At 49.4% G+C, this 16,142-nt stretch overlaps 1 protein-coding gene across 3 annotated transcripts in view; it reads right to left on the bottom strand.

Annotated features, from left to right (window-relative positions):
* Nucleotides 1-16,142, bottom strand: part of DPYSL2 (dihydropyrimidinase like 2) — a 137,469-nt gene that overhangs the window by 57,556 nt on the left and 63,771 nt on the right. Inside the window, exons 1-3 of one of the 3 annotated variants that reach the window (XM_036106176.2) lie at nt 12,360-12,706; nt 8,861-8,949; nt 6,829-7,013 (exon numbers count right to left, since the gene is read on the bottom strand). In XM_036106176.2, coding sequence (XP_035962069.1) covers nt 6,829-7,013; nt 8,861-8,949; nt 12,360-12,398 — 313 coding nt within the window. In that variant the 5' untranslated portion in view covers nt 12,399-12,706. Of the gene's footprint in view, nt 1-6,828; nt 7,014-8,860; nt 8,950-11,354; nt 11,377-12,359; nt 12,707-16,142 lie in introns of those variants that run through there. The other 2 variants (XM_036106177.2, XM_036106175.2) reach the window with 2 other exon arrangements.

The raw sequence follows: 16,142 nt of genomic DNA on the forward strand, positions 1-16,142 counted from the left end.
AGAGAAGCAATGGGGAAGGCAGTAATGGAATGGGGTGGTTTCCGAACTGTGCTTCCCCAAGCCCTAGGATTCCCCAAAGACAGAGGAGCTGCCAAGACGGGGAGCACAGTGAGGACCTGGGCTCTCCCACAGCCCACTGTTCAGCCAGAGCAGCTCTGCCTTCATCAGCCTTATCTGCCAGGTGGTGAGGGGCGGGAGGGGGGAGGGCTGCCCATGTAGGATTTCACATGAGAAGAGGGGTCCCAGGACAACAACGTTAAGCTACCAAGTTCTTTGTAGAAGGAGCAATGGGGTCCGGATTTTGGTCCAGGCTCATCAGTTCTTGATCAGGCAGACAGGAGAGGCAGCGTCCACGTTATGCTAGGTGCCATATATGAATGGATAGGAAATGATGTGTGCCCTCCGGAAGTCTTTGCCCAACTTACGGAGCCAGGACACAGAACGAGGGTGTCCTCGGACATGTATGTGTCATGCAGGCTCTAACTTAGCCACATAGAACCCCGATCCCGCAGGATGCTGACCATGGAAGCCCATCCCCCACATCCGGAGACTGGGAAGACTTTGCTGGAACTCAACATTTCCACTTCCCCCGCTACCATTCCTGGCTCTAGCTGCCATTGTGGGCAACAGGGTCGACAGGAAGCTCCCAAAAGTCTAAACATCCCGCTGTATGGGAAGTCTGGGAGCATCCGAGTACTGAGACTCCCCAAACTCCGAGGAGATTAGGATAACTGCCACAGTGTCCATGACATAGGGCCTAGGGACCCAAAGAGGAACAGCCCTGCTTCTGGAGGGGCCTTACCCTAAACCCACAGGGCTGTGAGGCTGGCTGGTCAAGCCCAACCCAACGGCCTCCTTCATGAAAACAGCATTTAGTAAAGTGTATATGCGGACCTTCAGGAAGAGCTGAGCCATCTCTCAGGATGCTTCACCTTTTCCCTCCCTTCCTCCATTCTGCTCAGCAGCAGGTAGTAGGTGATCAGCCCAAAACACCGCGGGAAGTAGACGGATTCTTCCAATCCCGCCTTTCCTGCCTGAGACTTGCATGGCGCCACCTGGGCAGGCCCTTTCCAATGGTGTCTGCTCACAGAGTGACCTCACCAACGTGGGCCTGGGGAGACGTGAGCAGCGGACAGGAAGAGCCTACACCGACAGCCCATCGGCTAACGTGGCTTTCTAATCGCCAGGCCACGGGCAGATTCTGTGGCCGTGACTTTGGTCCTGGACTTTGAAACTTTAGTCTGATGTGGTCGGCCTTTTTTGTAAACACTTTCTAACCCAAGTCAAATGAATGGTGCAAAGGGAATAATCAAAGTATCAATTACAGACAACTCATATTATAGAGTGTGTGTGTTCACACATGTGTCCTCATCAGAAGCAGGGAGCGAACCCAAATGCCACATGGATGAAAAAATGACAAGCAGTGGATGTACCACAGTGACACCCTGAGCCACGTCTCCTGAGGAAAGCCTGGCCAGCAGGGCCGTGGGAAGCCACCTCGCCTTTCTGTCAGGCCTCCCGCCTCCACAGCCAAGGCTGGCCGGAAAGGACTGGGACGGACCTGCCCAAGGGGTGTCGGGCAAGGACCGCTGCGTCTCCCACAGTGCTCAGGACTCCTCCCCAAACAGATCAGACCCTGTGCGCTAAGAGCAAGCTCTCTCACAGGACGACCGCGTGAGACTGCAACCCCGCCTCCTCCTGAAAGAATGATCCAGATGAAGGGGGAGGAGGGAGCTGTCCCTGATCATGACCTTAGGCCAGGAATGGGCCCCGGGCTCTCCCCTCCTGCCTCCCTCCCCCAACTGATCAACAGGATGACCATGACGGACATCAGACACGCTAACCCTACCCCGGGATTCTCAAGACTCTGGCATCGCGCTCAGATGAAGTGTGAAACCAAGTCCCCTTAGAGTCTCCATTCACTCATTCACTCATTCATTCATTCACTCAACTGGAAGCATCAGTGGAGTGCCTGAAGGGTGAGACACAGCTGGGTGCGTGGGGAGGATGGAAATGAAAGGGGCAGGAGGCTTGATCAAACGGTAACACAGGATGCATGCCATAAGGGCCATGGGATAAAGACCCAATGTCTGCCAAGGCACAGAGAAGCCGCGGTGCATTACAGTGAAGGGGGCTGAGCAGGGGCTCTGGGACAGAGGTAACACCTAGCAGGGCCTCCAAGGGTAACAAAGAAAAGAAGGTAAGGGCATCCCTGGCCGAGGTGACAACGTGAGTCCAGACTGGGGCAGCGGGGCTGCGTCACGTGGAGGGCTCTGCTGCTAGAGCTGCGTTCTCTGGGCAAGAGGGAGCCCGCTGAGGGCTTCACGGGAGGGAGACGGCACGATCCCCGCCGGGCCAGACAAAGAGCCCAGGGTGCAAGGAGACGTGCAGGCTGCAGAGACAGGCTCCTGGAGGCAGTGAGCCTCCTCAGGAGGCTGGGGCAAAAATCCAGTACAGGCAACAAAGGCATGAATCAGTGGCGGTAATGGGATGGGTGCCAGAGATAATACAGAGACAACATTCTCACCTCAGCACACGGTGAGTTTATGGGTTCAAGCCAGCATGACCGTGACGGAGGCCCTCTCTGGGGTTGGGCACCAGGAGAGGCTGCCTGGGGATAGGTGGATGGAGGTGCCTGAGGCACATCCAGGGGGCCCCATCTGCAAGGTGACAAGTCCAGAGCTCGGAGAGAGAGAGAGGCCCCTTCCAGGCCTGCAGCAGCAGTCTGTCCTCACCTTCTCCGTGCTCAAGTCCTATCCGGATCTCTGCTGTATGGTGTGTTGTGTTGGGGCTCCACCCCTCCACGGAAAGCCTGGAGTTCAGGTTAGCAGAAATGACAGTCGGGCTCTCTTCTCTGAGCTGTGGCTCCTGGTCTTGGACATCGAGAGTCCGGAGAGCTGGCTTGGACCCCTGAGATCCATATTTGCAAACAGCTCAAGTGCATGTGACAATCACCATACAAGTTCACGGGTCCCACCAGCACACCCTCTACTTCAATAGGCTGGGTGGGGCCCAAGAAACTGCATGTTTTTAGGATGCATGCAGGTGACATTGGGGTTCACAGCCTGCTGGCCACGCTTGGAGAAGCCCTGCTTCCTCCCGCAGCTGGAGCCTCTTCTCTGGCTCCGTTAAGAAAGTAGAGATCCTGGGGCGCCTGGGTGGCTCAGTTCGTTAAGCGTCTGCCTTCGGCTCAGGTCATGATCCCAGGGTCCTGGGATCGAGCCCCACATCGGGCTCCCTGCTCGGCGGAAGCCTGCTTCTTCCTCTCCCACTCCCCCTGCTTGTGTTCCCTCTCTCACTGTCTCTCTCTCTGTCAAATAAATAAGTAAAATCTTAAAAAAAAAAAAAAAAAAAAAGAAAGTAGAGATCCAGAGGGGGTCTCTACAGAGATGGGAGGTTGCTGGCACCTAATGCAGATGGAATAACAGTAACTTACCACATCTGAGTGCTCACTACGGGCCAAGTACTGTTCCGATGTCTCCAAGTCAATCTTTGTAACTTTCCCCATTTTGCAGATGAAGCCACTGAGGCTTAAGGTCACACAGCTGGCAGGGTGAAGCCAGAGCTGCAGGTGTGTTTTCCACACCTACCACCTACACTAACGCACATGGTAAAGTGTCAGCAAATAATGCGCTTCCCTCTGGCCTCAGATTTCCCCTCTATAAAATGGAGGTAACCATTCCCATCTGCTTCCCAGAGATGCTGGGGTCTTAACTCTGATGATCATAAAGCTCCCGGGGAGGCCAGCAGCACTTTCCCCAAGACGCAACTCCACCACCTCCGCGACCCCGCAGCCGGTCTAGAAGCCGCCTGCACGGCATGTCTGGAGGTTCCGCCCACCCATCACTGGATGGGAAGGGCAAAGTTGCCCGGCACTGAGCGCCCCTTACAAAGATCTCCTTGTGCCATTCTGAATGGGAGGCTCTGTTTGATGGCAATAATATTATTTTCTGCTGCTGACGTGTCACCTCCATTTTTAAACTTGGACCGCTCAGCTACATTTTCCACCTTGGGCAGTGCCGATGCAGACGGACCTGAGAAGCACACAGCAAAGGGCACGTGCTTGTAGCAACACGGAGAGATGGCAGCACAGGGGTGTGGGCCGTGGGGCACCAATTTACTTCGATGGCTTGTTTCTGCAAGTTTTCACTTGAATCTTTTCAAGTGCCCTAAGCATTTCCGTTTGGCCTCCATGCTCACTGAAGAAGCTACGATCTCATTGAAGGAGGAGGTCGAAGGTACCAACAAAGTCACGTGAAGCTAGCTCTCCCTCTTTGCAAAACTGTCTCCGTAAAGCGTGCCCGTGCCAGGGACTCACTGGAAGCCAGTGCAGAATATATGACCAGCAAGCAGAAAAAATCCTGACTTCCTCACCTGTATTATTCCCACTTACATCCTAAGGGAAGGGCAGGCCAGTGGGCATTCTGTAGAGGTCAGTAACCACGGGTGGTTATTTGCGAGGGTAGTTAATATTTTTCTCAGGCTATAAAAGCAGTGGAGTTTGGGGTATGACAACTCTGACCACATCCCCACCACCGCTGAGGACTTTCACTCTTTGGGGTGTGCTCATTAAACTCCCCTACTCTTTGGCCTAACTGACTGTATCACAAACCCTACAATAAAACACGATCACGTTCTGCCCAACTGAGTAAGGCAGGCGGTCCGACTTCTCACTTCCCCTTCATTCTGACCTGCCATAAGGCCTTCCGCTGACTGTTCTCAGTCCCCAGGCCAGAGGCAGGACTGGTGGAGCTGTCCTTCGTCCCTGCTCAGAAGGAGCCCACCCTGAATGAAGGGAAAGAACCCCAGAGCTGCTGAGGAGGAAGGTCAAAGAGTAAGTCAAGGCATCAGCAAGAAGGGATATGCCCTGACTCGTGGTGAAGGTGGTGGGGGATGGGAATGCAGAGAAGAGACGAGAAGCGGGAAGCGGGGGCCAAAGAATGGGTCAAGTGTGAGGAGTGAAAGGCACATTCAGGGATGCAGGAGAGGAGAAAACAGAATGATGGGGTCTTTCAAATAAGTCTGAAAAGAAACAGGGTTTTTATGCATCTGCTGAGCGAAGTGCATTTGATCACAAACTGTGTCTGAGCTCAGCGAATCACCAAATGTGGGAGCTGAAAGGGACATCCAAGGTCATCTTGAGCAAATCCTTCATTGTGCAGATGAGCAGCCCCACCAAGGGAGGTGACTTGCTCACGGTCACACAGCAACTTAATGCTGGACGGAGACCAGAACGTCAGACTCCAGGTTAGCGGCATTTCTACCATGGAGCGCTCCAGCCCAGCAATCCCTCTAGTGAGAGACACCACTGACCACTCACTCAGGAAATGTTATTTATGGCTTCTTAATACTCTGTGACCAACGTGGGGGCCTACAGGGCCCTCATATGAACTCCAAACGGAGGCAGATTATAGCCTTGATTTGGCCCTGGAGGCTCTGCACCGGCGCTGAAGGACAGGCAGCCATGCCCACTGGTACCAAGTAAGTCTTAACAGACGTCACTGACAAAATGGCAGCCTTCTCCAGGAGGTCAGGGTCCTGAGGTGTGTGTGTGGGGGGGGTCCCCTCGCCCCTTGAGAATGTCCCCCACTAGGTTAGGAGGTGATGTGTGCAGCAGAAACAAAGAAGTAATAAGGCTTAAACCTGCAGGCTGTGTCATTAGAGAGCTGAACCAGGAGAGAACGGTCCCTGATCCTTCAGACACTCTGAAGACGGAGACCGAGAGAAGACCAGGAATGCGCAATTTAAAATGTAGAGGAACTCAGAACTAGGAGGGGATGGCAGGGTAACGTTCACCTAGGTGGTAGGATAGAAAAGAGGAACTGAGAGACTGGATCATAAAGTTATAGGGGAAAAGACCATCATTCTGAAAAATAAGCAGTAAAAGGGGTTTCTCCAAGGAATAAAATAGCGAAGTTCTTTCTACTTTGACCCTCTTCTGAACTGAACTATAAGTTTTGAAGACAGACTGTGTATTTACTTTCACTCTCAGATAAACTTGTTTTTTTTTTACCTATGTGTCTGACAGGTCACTGTGTAGCTTGCTCACCTTCTCAAAAACAAGATCTGTTACAGGGACATCAAGAGACACACTGGAAATTGCCATTCTACAAGCAAACTCTTAACACGTGTGCTAGGACTCCAGGAAATACACTTTAGATTTAGCTGAAAGAAAAGCATAAATTCTTCGCAGCAATGCATGAAGGACACCCAGCTGTTGGTGCTGGCACTTTTCATATCTAAATGACAATTAATAGTATCTGTGGCTCCCTCTCCAAGCAGGACTGCCCAAATCCACTTATGTCAAAGCGAGGCCAGGAAATATTCCCCCCATTTGATTTTCTCAGCAGTAGAAGAGAAGTTCCCGCTTCAACATTTCATTTACTGCACCCCATCTTCATTCCAGTAAGATGCACCCTCAGGAATTCTTTAAAAACCCAAATCAAATACTTTGGAGCAAAGGCTCAAAACGGATAGTTTTGACACCTACTCCAAACGCTGTGTCTTTAAAGTGACCACAAACAAATCACATTTTCAGGTTAAGGAAGACAAAAGTTCAAGCAGAGAAAGCAAAAAGCCATTCCTTCTATCCTACCAAATTCTCTAGAACCGTATTCTCCAGTTCAACTGGACAACTCCGAGTTGGACATGAAAATGAGGACAAGGACACCCAGACAAACAGCTGGCCCACCCCCACCCCCTTCTGCGGTATATCAATCCACTGTTCAGTCCAGCAACTTTCAGAAGGAAAGAATCAAACAACAAAGACTCATTTTCAAACAATAATGGCTACCAAGCTCTAAGATGATTATTTTTAAGCTCTCTTACTGATCATGGTGGTTCCCCCAGCCAGGGCTGCCTTCGTGCCTTGAAAGAAGTCATCGGCGGAGGTCATTCCTTGGTCAGGCATCTGGAAGCGGGTATGGACATCAATCCCTCCAGGGATCACCATCCTAGAATGGGCTTCGATGGTCTTCACCCCTCCTGGCACAATCAGGTTTTCCCCTATTTGCCTAAATAAACAGGATGGATGATAACGGCTATAAATGAACCATCCCTGAATCAAATGGCATCTGAAAGACATTTCACGCAGCCAGAAACCATCCTTCCCTAGGTTCTGTAGACCTTTTGCATTATTGTTCGTTTTCATAGTATGTGCGGTCCCCAGTCCCTATGCCCAACTAAGGGGCAAAGCAGAGCATACTAGAAAACAAAATTTAAATAAGACACCAGAAGCCCTGATCGAAGAGGTTTAGTTGCCAGAAAACCCCTAAGATCAAATGATAACAAAGCCCAAGATATTTACATAAAAGGTCACAACACTTTCGCTGTAACACACGTAGTTGAACTAATTATCGTAGAGCAATTCTCTCCAGGTCTGGCTGCACTTTACAAACATTTATTTTCAACCCTGAAAAAACAGGGGTGGAAAGGTAGTAGTAGAACAAAGCAAAAGAAAAAACAAAACGAAACAAAAAAAGTGAACAGGATGATTACAACTATTTAAAAATCTGGAAGCATGTGCTCAGCAACTCAGATACTAAGGACAGAAAAGCTGATATTATGGGGCGCCTGGGTGGCTCAGTCATTAAGCGTCTGCCTTCAGCTCAAGTCATGATCCCAGGGTCCTGAGATCGAGCCCCGCATTGGGCTCCCTGCTCCGCGGGAAGCCTGCTTCTCCCTCTCCCACTCCCCCTGCTTGTGTTCCCTCTCTCGCTGTGTCTCTGTCAAATAAATAAATAAAATCTTTAAAAAAAAAAAAAAACTGATATTATGTTGGGGGACATGGATTCATTTCCAATTTTTAAAAAACATCTGTGCTACATCTTGCTACCAGTTTTTTTTTTTTTTTCCAGAAGGAAAAAGTAATCAAGGAGGAGTTGATAAAGTTCTAAAACAATTAGTGTTGACTAAAAATAGCATGCTGGCTTGCTCACTTCTAGGCCAGTATCATGCTGCCTTCTAATTGGGGGAAAATGGAACATGAAAGTCATGGTATTTGAGAGCCTGGAGCGGAGAATGTCACAAGCAAACACACATGGAGAAAACATTAAATGCGGAAATGTTAAAACCTATTTTAGGTTCATAAATCAGGGTGTGAGTTTCCAGGCAACAGACACATCCACTCCAGTTTTCCACTCCTCTGGACTGGTTTGCTGCTAGCACTTGATGAATGCTGCTTATTTAAAAGATGTCATTTGCTACAGTGTTTGTCTTTAAACAGATGTGCTCCTTCTCCAGGGCCCTGTGAGCTGTCCCAGTCTGAAGGGCAGGAGGATACTGGTATATACTCAGCTCACTTAACCCTCTGTTGGTTCTCCTCTGCAACACAATACACAATAAACACAAGGGCAGTCTTATTTGTGTTACAGAATGAAACCTACAATTCCCTCAGGATGAGGCAGTACTTTGTCTGTTACTTGGTTGTTAATTTGGTGTCCATTGGCCCCAGCAACTTGGATTCTTAATTAAGAAAGCAGATGTGTTCTCTTGGTAGAAGAGGCTGGAACACCGCTTGTGTCTTAGATTGGGCAATCCACCGAAACAACTACATTCCAGGAAAAACCTTTAATATATTCAATAGATCATAAACCAAGTATTTGAACTGGCAACAAGAAGATATTGTGTCACCTCAGTTAAAACAGTGAATTACATAACACATAAAGAAATGGGTGCGCATTTAATTGTGGCTTTGAATTCCCTAAATCTGAGTTTTCAAATTCACTAATTACCACCAATCAAAATGAGCTTAAACAGACCCTAAGGTAGTCGGGTCTTTGAAGTCACCAAAGTTTGATGCTATGTACGTGAGCTGTACAGGAAGGTACACAAATTCGTCTCTATTATGAGTTACACTTACTTGATCAACCCATCTTCCATGTATATGTCCGCATAGAATGACTGGTCATCATTAACGATTTTACCTCCTTTGATCAGAAGACGATCGCTCTGAAACAAAGAAAGTAATAAGGTCACAATTCATACCTGACCGATGAGAAACACTGGTACTAAGACAATGAGCTAAGGACATATTTTTCACTATTCCAAAGAGATGCTCAAAATAAGTCAATTTTGGAAAGGTTCAGTGACAAAGGTGAACCTGAAATGACAACTTATTCATCACTTGATGAATCAGAACATACTGGCAAAAGCTCAAAGCTTATCCTAGGTTTAAAAACAAAACAAAACAAAAAAGATCCCTTTCCACTGAAAGACAGAAAATGAAAGAATACCTAACAATCTCCCTTTAAAGAGCAGTGAAAACATTTCAGATAAAGAAGACAATATTTTTTAAATGGCTTTAGGCTAAACGTCATTCTAAAAAAAAATACACCCACATGTAGGGAAGTCAATTCTTGGCAAGGTTGGTGTCGGGGAAAAATTAACCAAGTTTGTTGTCATGGGATACTCTATACAAACAACACTTGGTTCAACCATTGCAAAGTTTCATTTCAATATGTTCTTTATATTTGCTTTTTATCTTTGAGGTAAATCAGAGATTGTAACAAGGGGGGCGGATATACTTCAAATATACACCACTTTAAATACCAAGCTGTTAAGAAAAAGGTAGAGTTTTGTGATCAAGTAGATGAAAAGGCAAGTTCCAAAATCTACATTATTGATGCACTTGTATTTTAATTGGTGAAAAACACAGATCTATGACAAGCAGCACATGAGGGCCAGAAATGCAATAGAAATGTTACGTTATGACTCATCTCTATCCCAACTGCTGTTGATGGAATGTGATGTTAACAGCCTGGGTTCAGTGGAGATGCACCTGTATTCTTCCAGACTGGGTTACAAGTTGAACCACAGACTGCTCTTTTAATATACAAAACACTTCAGAGGATGACTTCACTTTGACAATGGTTAACTTATTCAGTTACAAACCAGTATTCTTACTAAGTGCTCTTTATAGTTAGCACCCACCAAAAAAAAGAAAATCATAGAGATCTTTAAAAAATATAGGGGGTGGGAGGTATAAATAAATAAATAAGCTGCTAGACACCTAGGGGAAAAAATATACTTTTACACATAAATGCACACACAGCCGGGTACAGAAAGTATTTATTGTTTCTCTAACATTATGAAAAACAGTAAGATCATTTTAATTTTGTACACTGTAGGGTCCTTCATCCTGCTATAGACTTTGGAAAGTCAAATGAGAATAAAGAGTCAACAGTAATTCCTGGACTTGTATAAGGTAAATGTAAAGACCTTTACAAAATCCTGTCATGTACCCCAAGTCACCAAAGCCTCGAAAACACATCTGTGAGGTGGGTGGGGCCAGATTCTTATTCCTATGACACATAAACAAACAGAGGCTGAGGGGTTAAGCCACTCGCTCAAGGTCACCTGCTCCAGTGCCCTTTTCTGCGTCTATAATGATCTTTCCCCCTTTCCCCCAGTCTCCAGCTCTAACAGGATAAATCTCACCTAGAAGGGAAGGAGAAGCCCTGCCCTTCATTACCAGCTCCCTTAGTCACTGCGGTACCTGTCCCAGCCATCACTGCGAATCCCCGAGCCAACATCATGCTAAGAAAAAAAATGAGACATCACAGCCCCGTCCACTCTAGTGCCTTCCAGAAGGCTTCTTACATAAGATGCTGGCCATGATGATGGAAGGAGGGAAACCACGCTATATAGGTCCTAAAATGATGCAACCAGATTTTTAAGGGTAGAGGGGGCGCTCTTTAAAGGAAAAAAAAAGTCTTGTTTGCTTTTTAAATTTTTTTCTCCCCACACTGTCAAAATGAAACTGCCTTTTCCATTCACGAAGACAACAAATTATTTGAGGCTTGCAGCAAATCTGCTCCCCACCCCCACTCCCCAGACTCCTTCCTCCAGAGCCGGGAACACGTAACGTAGGGTCGGTGCCCCTCATCCCGGCCCTTTCGGATCTTGGGTCTTCGGCCTTCAAGAAAAAGCTAGTACCCACCCTCGCCGTAGCACAGCCTGGCTCATCCCATAAAGTCCTCCCGAGCACACGCCCCCTCCCCTCTGCATTTGTTTCCACGTCTCTCTCCTGCGGATGGGTGTGCCCTTGTGCATCCAGAGAAAGCCGGGGTGTCCGTGGCTAAGGAGGAAACCAGAGCGAAAGCGCGCCCTCAAATCCAGCCCTAAACACATCTTGAGTTTACCAGGATTCTTTCGGTCTCTGCCTCAGCCCTGGGTTCTACCCAGCAATCAACTGGCCAATTCCAATTGCACATCATTATATAACAATGAATTTCCCTCGCGTTCCTCCCTCCCCGGGATTTTATTCGGGGATGTAGAGAACTAGGGCTGGTGCGATTTTTTTCCAGGAAAAGATGGGGAGAGGGTGGGGGCAGGAGAGCGGTGAAGGCAAGAACCTGTGGTTCAGCGCTGAAGCATCGCAAATCCATCGCTTCGATGTTTTTTTCTCGTGATTTACAAACCAACAACCCCAGGCCCCAGAACTGCGCCGACACCTCCCGCCGCTACGATCATTGTCTGGCCGAGGCCGGGCCGGGCCATCTGCTCCGCGCCTCGCGCAGCGCCATTACCTCCGCGAGCCCGGTTCGGCGCTGTCCCCAACGCCCACCCTCCCAGCCCGCTTTGTATGCGCCAACACAGGCGCCTCCTTGGCTGCAGAAGGGGCAGAAAGACACAAGAAAGCGAGCTCAGAGCCCTGCCAGGGTTCCGGCCCCAAACCGAGGGCGAGGAAGCCGAGAGGGCCACCGAAAACCAGCCCCTGATCAACAAAAAGCCCACGCCTCGCCCCCCACCCTCCTCTGCTCATCACCGCGTCCCTGTTTTCCCTTCCCGTTTCCACATCATCCCGGTACTCCCTGCCCTTTCCAGCATCCCTCTGCTGTCATTACGCCTCCGGGCTGAAACCCCTCCTTTTTCTAAGAAGCCAGAGGAAGGCTCCAGAAAGCCTTTATGGTGGGGGCGGGAGGCACAGGGAGAATCCATTTCTCCATCTCCCCCATCCAGCTCCTGGAGTCCAGCCTCACAGCACGCAGCCCGGAGAACAATATCCGAGCTTCAACCATGCATATTCAATCTGGCATCCATTTGCTTACACCCCGCAGGCCAGCACTGCAGCATCTCGCACTGACAATAAAAGGATACAGCGGATCTGGCGCGCTATCTAAGACGTCCCTTAATGCACTTACGCTCCTATTTTAATGCCTTACAAATTATGTAGCTTACAATTATATATGATTGCGTCTCCCACCACCCCGATCGCCTTCTTTAGCAACATGAAAAAGAGAAAAGAAAAAAGAAAAGTTGTGTTCCTCTTCCTCCCCCTCCTTTTAAAAAATTCCTTAGATGTTCTTTGCCACAAAAGGTTGCTGGCCGACCGCAGATTTCCCAAGTACCAAACTCACCGTGATGCGTGGAATATTTTTCTTCCCCTGATAAGACATCTCTCTCCTGGGAAAAAAATAATTTCAAGAGGACAGCTTTAAAGCAAAAATTGCCAGGAAAGAGATGGTATTTTTTGCAGGATTGAAAAAGCTGCAACCGCTTAGCTGGTCTTGCTGATAGCAGATTTCAGGAACGTAAGGGATAAATGCAATTCTCTGTCTCTCTTTCTTCCTCTGCTCCAACACAGCCCCAGCTAGGGCGGAAAAAAAAGAAAGAGAGAGAGAGAGAACAGGAGGGAAGGGGTGGAAATAAACTACAGCAATAAAAGCCTCGGTTCAAGTCGGCCACCGCGGCGCATGCGCCGCCAGCCACTCCCTTTCCTCTCAGGCAAAAGCCATCCGCTTCGAGAGAGACGAGCCCTGATTGGCCATAATCGTGGGATATGCAAATGAGTGCAGGCGGGGAGGGGAGCGGCGCGAGAGCGCGAAATGCTGCAGTGTGCCGCCGAGGGCGGCGGTCGGTGCGTGCGCCCGAGAGGGGAGCGCGCCTTTCGCGCCCTTTCTTTAGGCCGGAGCCTTAGGGACTGTGGCTGGCAGCCGCCCCAAAGGCAGCATCAGCAACTCAAGGACAATGGAAGGGTGGTCATTACGGGCCGGGGGAGCCCAGCCCGGCGACGGTGGGCTTCGCTGCAGCCCATGCAGCACGCACCCGCTCGCGCGCGCCCCGCTGGATGCCCGCCCGCGCGCCAATCCGCGGAGGCCGCCGCTGCAGCCCCGCGTGGGGTGACTGCGCCGAGCCAATGGCTTTGCTGGCGGCGAGCGCGCGACTGCACCGCCGGCCGGCGCCGCGCCGCCCGGGAGGGGCGCCCGGGCCCTCCTCCCGCCGCCCTCGCCCTTCGCGAAGGCTCGCTCGGCCTCCGCCCAGGAGTCGACGGGGGAATTCAAATGGCAGCGAGCGGAGGGAAGGGGAGCGGGGCGGGGAGGGCTCGCGGCGCCGGCCACGCCCGTCCGCCGCCCAGCCCCCGAGAGGGGCGCCTAGACGCCGGCCTGCGAGCCGGGCGGCGCGGGGGCGGTGCGGGGGCGTCGGGCGCGCGGTCGGGCTCCCTGGGGCGCTGGCGGCGAGGCGAGGCGAGCTGCGGGAGGAAAGCTAGCCTGAGGGCAGGCGCCGGGCCGCAGGTTTCCGTGGCCTGGCGGCCGGCAGCAGAACCCATAGCCCTTAGTACTGCGAGCAGGGAAGGGAGGCCGCGGGAAGGCTGTGGTCGGCTGCTGGAGCTGGGAGAGAGGTGGGAAACCCGGCCCGGAAAGCCCTTTGGTGCCCGCGGGCCGCACGTTGAGGCCCAGTGTAGGGCCCAGCTCTCTTGAGCGGCCACACCCACCCAGACCCATTTGGGGGAATAGAGGGGTGCATTTCACCGGTGCCTGCAGATCTGTCAAGGAAAAACTTGGCATTACAGTGCTGTCGACGGGCCTCCACATCACACAATGGGGCACAAAGCGGAGATGAACTGTGGGGAAGCTGGAGGAATGAAAGAAGGGGAAACTAAGTCATGTAGAGAACCTCCGGAATCAGAGTTAAAAACACAGGCCACTCTTCACTCCCCACTCAGAGATACCAGTTACAATTCAAACGGCGTTCAAAGCCTGTCTTCTTGGCGCTACCAGTTGAACAGGCTTGGAACCCCTCCGCTTTGCTGGTCCAAATTGTATACTGGCGCTTGTACTTCAGAATAGGAGAAATAAGCCAATCCACTTGATCCCGAGCAATCTACCAGGGGTCTCTTTGGAGATGTCGCCCAGGCAGGTGCAATGACTAAAACATCTGCGTAGGCCCATGGCTTTGGGTTTCTCTGCTTGAGATCAAACGATAGATAGAATCCTTCCATAATCTAGGCCATCAGGCAGCCATGGGAAAAAATAAGAGTCTATTTAATTGGCTCATACCTGCTCAGCAAAGATTAGCCAGATAAATACAAAATAATCCTGGGGCCACTGTGGGCCACGTTCCAATGTCTTTCTGCATCTGGCCACTTTGGATGGTTACCTGTCTGTCCAGAAGGTGTAAGATTGTATAAGATTGTACTCTTTCACTCCTATTCTGGTAAATTCTAAAGTCCCAGAAAAGAGCTGTGGGGGCATGCAGCAAACCTCATAGCTGGTTAATTCATTCAAGTTCCAATTAGCTGTGCATCTTGAAAACAAAGTGGAAGCACTCCCCCCTCCAACTATGTGATGTGCTAAGAGCAAAGTGACTTGATGTCAGCAGGTATTGGTGTCAAGCTGTAAGGGTTAAAGTCACAAGTCTGAGGAAACTAAACTGTGCCCTGCTACAAGTGAAAGCCAACTGTAGGTTCCAAAAGGGCTGGGGGTAAGTGTTCTATTAAATCATGAGTAAAATACCACTAGGCAAGCACGCAAATAATGAGATTCAAATTAATTTAAAACAGAATGACTTCTAATTAAATTGTTAAATATTCTTGTTAAATTTTCCTGCTCCTGAACTGTTTGATCTTAACAGATTTATCTTGTTATTTACTAATTTGCCAGTGAGTACTTTGCTTTGTAATAAAAACTTAAAAAAAAAATTATTATTTATTTGAGAGAGGGAGAGTAGGGGGAGGGGCAGGGGAAGAGGGAGAGAGAGAATCCCAAGCGGACTCCCTGCCGAGCAGAGAGCCCCGCACAGGGCTCCATCCCAGAACCCCGAGACCATGACCTGAGCTGAAACCAAGAGTTGGACGCTCAACCGACTGAGCCACCCAGACACCCCTGTAAAAAAAGCTTGTATGTCAGTCTTATTTGTATCAGCCTTATTTCTCTAGCCTTCCATATGAGGTTCTTAGTCCATGATAACTGACATTTCCACTCATACATATCCAAAGAGTTAAGGTTTAAATTGATTTGTCTGTTCCGACTACAGCCTAAGAGTATTTGGCACAAAGAAGATACCAAATAGTTTTAATTGGCCAAGGAACTGTCTGCAATCCGCATTTCTTACCATACTGCTCAATGCAATGCAGAAAAGTAAAGAGGGTGGGGAAGAATTTTCCACCCACACTGCACTGATAGGCTTGTTAATATACACTGTTTTTTCACATGGTCTTTAGACAAACACTCAACGAAAATTCCTGTAAAGTTACAAATCATTATCCCTGAACCAAATATTTTAGCCTATTCTCGGGCATGATTTTTCTAAACTTTTTTTTTTTTAATTTTTTTTATTATGTTAATCCCCATACATTACATCATTAGTTTTAGATATAGTGTTCCATGATTCATTGTTTGTGCATAACACCCAGTGCTCCATGCAGAACGTGTGATTTTTCTGAACTTTTAAAAAATTAAATGCACATCAGGGCGCCTGGGTGGCTCAGTCCGCTAAGCGTCTACCTTCAGCTCAGGTCGTGATCCCAGGGTCCTGGGATCCAGGCTCACATCGGCTTCTCCATCTAGACATCCCCCCTACTCATGATCTCTCTCTCAAATAAATAAATAAATAAATAAAATCTTTTTAAAAATTAAATGCGTATCAAACATGAAAAAAGAGCGTTGTACCAGGATCTCTATCAGTCTCTGCCCACAGCCTCCTCTGCAACTTCACCTCCCGTCCCTTGACACCCATGCCTCCATCCCCAGGCTCAGGGGGTGCATGCACACATGGGGCAGCACACACGCTGCCTCTCGAGGCCGTGCGCCTTCTCCAATCCGTGCCCTGCCCCATGTTTCCTTCATTTCCTTCCGTTTTCCCTCAACCCTTCCTCTAAAAGTGAGCTTAAAGGTCACCTCCTCTCCTCGGTGCCGTCTGCC

The sequence above is a fragment of the Halichoerus grypus genome, chromosome 3, assembly GCF_964656455.1.
Source record: "Halichoerus grypus chromosome 3, mHalGry1.hap1.1, whole genome shotgun sequence".
In the NCBI taxonomy this organism is placed as follows: Eukaryota; Metazoa; Chordata; class Mammalia; order Carnivora; family Phocidae; genus Halichoerus; species Halichoerus grypus.